Source organism: Candoia aspera, chromosome 10 (assembly GCF_035149785.1).
Source record: "Candoia aspera isolate rCanAsp1 chromosome 10, rCanAsp1.hap2, whole genome shotgun sequence".
Classification (NCBI taxonomy): Eukaryota; Metazoa; Chordata; class Lepidosauria; order Squamata; family Boidae; genus Candoia; species Candoia aspera.
In genome coordinates, this window is record NC_086162.1 from 20,777,914 (window position 1) to 20,782,244 (window position 4,331).

The following is a 4,331-nucleotide window of genomic DNA, read 5'->3' on the forward strand; positions in this document are numbered from 1 at the left end:
GGTAGCAATTTACCATGTGACCATGTTCAGATTTTGTTTTAGAAGTATGGGGGTAAAGGTATTTGCAGAGAACTCTCCTTTCTGACCCTGCTGACTAGAAGAACCAGGTGAGGACACCAAAGGGATCTATCACTTTCCTCGTTCTCCCTCTTCTCATAGTCTTGGAGATGGCAGGTGGATAGAAAACATTTGTTAGGAAAAGGAGAAAAACCTTAATCAGAAAGCCCTGAAGGATAATGGTGAGCTCAGTTGCTGGAATTGTCTTTCCTGTATGTCACTAATCATGGGAACAATGAGAAGCTGATGTCCAAGTGAACTCCAGACAGACAAATGTAGGCCAAGATATTTGCTAAGTGGAGGGATCCTTGAGTAAATGAAGACAAGGGGTATGGAGCTATATGGCTGTGGATGAGGTTGAAAGATACTGTCCGAGTTGAAGGAAAAGGCATACTTAGAAGGAGAAGGATGGATTGCTGACACCAGGAAGAGTGAAGGCACCTTAAAATGTTGTCTTCTAGATAGGAATAAACTGAGCAACAGCCAGATCTGTTTTCACTTAAAGGATTTATACAATAAATATTCCATACATGGTTTTGTACATGGCTCCCCTTTAAACAGTGTTCCCAGGTTTTTTAAGAAAAGACCCAAAACACATAATAAATATAATGAGACCTATACATTATGGCGAGAAAGTTCTCCCTTCTGATCAAGGAAAGTGGCAGTTTGGATCAGTTTCCTGCACGCATCTCAAGAACGTCTTCCGTAAGCCACATGACTTATGTCATTGCAAAATCCCCTCTGATTTCTAGATAACATGCTTTCTTTGTTAAGGGCATCTTCCAGAGAAGTTGGTTTTAATTCTTAGAATAGATTATTGTGTTTTGTAAAATTAGCTGGAATCCATGCCAACAGCCCACCTTCCAAGATGCCATTTGTAGTCTTCTCCAGCAGACAGTATGATCGGAATCTGCTCCTAAATTGGTCCATTTAACACCATGTAAAACATAGGGACGCAGTGGCGCTGCGGGTTAAACCGCTGAGCTGCTGAACTTGCCGATCGGAAGGTCGGAAAGTCAGCAGTTCGAATCCGCGTGACGGGGTGAGCTCCTGTTGCTAGTCCCAGCTCCTGCCAACCTAGCAGTTCGAAAACATGCAAATGTGAGTAGTTTAATAGGTACCGCTTCAGCGGGCAGGTAACGGCGTTCCGTGTAGTCATGCCGGCCACATGACCACGGAAGGGTCTACGGACAAACGCCGGCTCTTCGGCTTTGAAACGGAGATGAGCACCGCCCCCTAGAGTTGGACACGACTGGACTTAATGTCAAGGGAAACCTTTACCTTTACCTAAAACATCCAAACTGTCAATCTTCAAGTATCAGCAGCTGCAGCCAACAACTCTGTGTACTGAACTGGCCCTCTATGGTAGTTAGACTCCAACACATACGAAAGCACCCAATCTCTGCCCCTGGGTCCTTTGTTGACCAGCTTTTCCCTTAGAAGGAGATATCATTTACACCAGTGAGCCCTTGGGGAGAAATGCTATTCCCAAAGTGAAGAGCTAAGAGTCAGGTTCATGTGGAAGAGCTCATCAATAGCGAGTATTCTCCTCAGCTGCTGTGACAATTGCATCCATCCAGATCCTCAGAGCCTCTGCACTGGGTGCCACCATGCAGAAGAGACGATCGTAGGTTTTGACACAGAAGGTCAGCTTGGGATTGGGACTCTGTCAAAGAAAAAAGAAAAGGAAGCTCTATGGATGAAAAGAATAGGCTGCATTCACACAGAATCTCTTAACCCACTTACTGAATTGATCTGTACCACTGGGTTAGGATCATACAATGAAGCCTAAATTAACTCAGTGTGCTGGCCTCACAGAATAGGCTACATCTCACAAGCAACAACAGAAAACCTAACAAGGTTTTGATAACCAAGCTGAATACACTGTGCCAATGCAGCCATGAGGTGTATAACTGAGGCATATTGTGTGAAGATCACCATGTAGAATCCATAAATACCTTATTTTTTTAAATAATGATTTGCTTGTCCTTTGTCTGTTTATTTAGCAAGTTTGCACACAACTGCCTCATGGCAGTTAACAGGAAGCCCATGAACAACAACCAGTCTTAGAAATAAATAAAATAATAACTTCAAAGGATAATAAAAAGCATAGAAAAAGATCACAAAAATCACAGCATTACAGCATTAAAACTCCAAGATACAGGACAATTAACAGAAAAAAGAAGCAAATGCAGTGATGTTGGCAATTAAAAACTGGCAGCGATTAAAACAGGGTTGTAAAAAGGATGATAAAAGCATTAAAAATGTCTTGAGCCTTTTCTTAAACAATGCCAGCGAAGAAGCCAAGATAACTGATTTGGGAAGGGAAGGAAGTAGGCAAAATATCACTTTTCCATGGAATTCAGGGCAATGTGATCTTGGTCTTGTTTCATTCTTCATTCATTTGAACTAGGACATGTGAGTATGCAGAGACAGTGCATAGAAGCTTTGCAGAGAGGGCAATTTGCATATGGAAAGTCCAACATTCAGTTCCTGCAAACTGCAATTAAGATTCCTAGGCCAAATGAAATGGGAGAAAGTTTCTGTCGAATAAGTAGCTCTGAATGAAATTTATTAGGAGTAAGAGAGTTCTCTACATGAGTTTGGTGCAGTGATTGAGGCACCATGCTTAATCACATCACAGCATGCTGGCTGGGGAATTCTGGGAGTTGAAGTCCACACGTCTTAAAGTTGCCAAGTTTGAGAAACACTGCAGTCAAACATCATAATATATAATATCATCTATCAATAGCAAGAGACAGGCAATAGAAATTCACAGTCCTAAGCAGGCACAGTCTTAAAATCAGTCTTAAAGGGGAAGGCTTAGTGTAGAACTAAGTTTTTAAATATTAAGCATCCAGCCCAATATTGTGGAAATTTATCCCAAGGTTTCTGAGGAAATATCATTTTGGATGCTTCAATAGAATAATGGAGTCTAAAGTAAAAACAACTTTTAGGAGCAATTCTGGGAAGTGAGGTTTGGCCACTCAGCTCCAAATTCTAATGGCCCGAATCAGTTTGGATCCCTAAATCCAGCCCACCACCCTTCCCAGGGCCACACAAATTAGAAAAGAGATTTTCAGCAGATCTCTACTCTTGGTACCTTGAAAGCGCTGCGCAGATGATCGTAGTAAACCTCTTCAATGGCCTGGAAATAAATCACACCCTTAAGCTTGGTCTCTTCTTTGTCTAGAGAGGGGACAAAGATCACAGGCCCATATCAGCAGGTTGGGAAGGGCAGGAAAAGAATGTCCAGTGGATCAAATGAGAGCGGTGAAATGGCTGGATTTATTGCTCTAATCTTCCCTTCAATTCAGTGGTTGTATTCATATGACATGTTTAACCAGGTCAGTGAAAGACCTACTGGCCACATTCACACTATCCACAGATGTTTTATACTGAGTTTGGCTTTCTGTGGCTTAGCGTACGGTGCAAATCCAGCCTGTATTCTTACTTATGGTTCGGTACATTATGCAAAACCAGAAAGTAGGTTAATTCAATAGCCAGTTAAGCAAGTTCTATGAATACAGTTCCACACATGGACACAAACAATACCCAACTCTGACTTCTCTACAGGAATTTTTATAGAGCCCTGCATGGAAGGCCTCTACAGTATTCGTTCACTGTTAACCAAAATCCTTTGCAATTAGGGAGCCAAGAGAGGTGATGGATGAAGATATCTGGAGCAACTGCCACCAGCTTGCAAATCTGGGGATAAGCAATCCAAGTTTAGCTGCTGGTCTAGATTTTCTCTTACCTGCATAATATGCCAAGACGCGCTTCTGGCGATCAAAGGTGAACCAACGCTTCTTCCAAGTCTTGATTCTCCCACCCATCTTCACTAGGTAACCCTTGCAAGATTTGCTGGTCACCCTCACTTGCTGGCAGGTGTCGACACTATGTCCTGATGCCTCTAGGTGTTTGCGCAGGTCAAAGGCAGCTGGTTTGGGTTCCTGGATCTCCACAAGGTTGTGGATCTGCAGGGCAGCAAGAAGGCAAAGCTTAAAACCAGACGGATGTCAGTCCAGGGATGCTCCTGCCCCCTGTGCTGTGGTTTATTGCCCTCAGGTAGATCACCAAATTTTGAGGAAAGGAGTCAATGTCGAGATTTTGCAATCCCGGCATCCTTCCTACACTGCCAGTTTGGGATAGATGGTCCATTCCTGTAGCTTAAGCAACTGTTCTAAGGGTGGGTCTTCCATGTTCCTCTTACCATATGTTAGCAGGAGACCAGAAAATAAGCTTTTAACCTGTATCTTAAAATCCAATGTACA

The 4,331-nt window shown here is 42.8% G+C and overlaps 1 protein-coding gene across 4 annotated transcripts in view; it reads right to left on the reverse strand.

The window, feature by feature from the left end:
* Nucleotides 1-547: 547 nt before the first annotated feature.
* The window catches only part of PHLDB3 (pleckstrin homology like domain family B member 3), a 22,100-nt gene continuing 18,316 nt past the window's right edge, over nt 548-4,331 (reverse strand). For all 4 annotated transcript variants that reach the window (XM_063311692.1, XM_063311690.1, XM_063311691.1 and 1 more), the window contains 3 exons: nt 3,815-4,034; nt 3,161-3,246; nt 548-1,723 (listed from right to left, as the gene is read on the reverse strand). In XM_063311692.1, the coding sequence (XP_063167762.1) occupies nt 1,589-1,723; nt 3,161-3,246; nt 3,815-4,034 (441 nt within the window). In that variant the 3' untranslated portion in view covers nt 548-1,588. The remainder of the gene's footprint in view (nt 1,724-3,160; nt 3,247-3,814; nt 4,035-4,331) is intronic.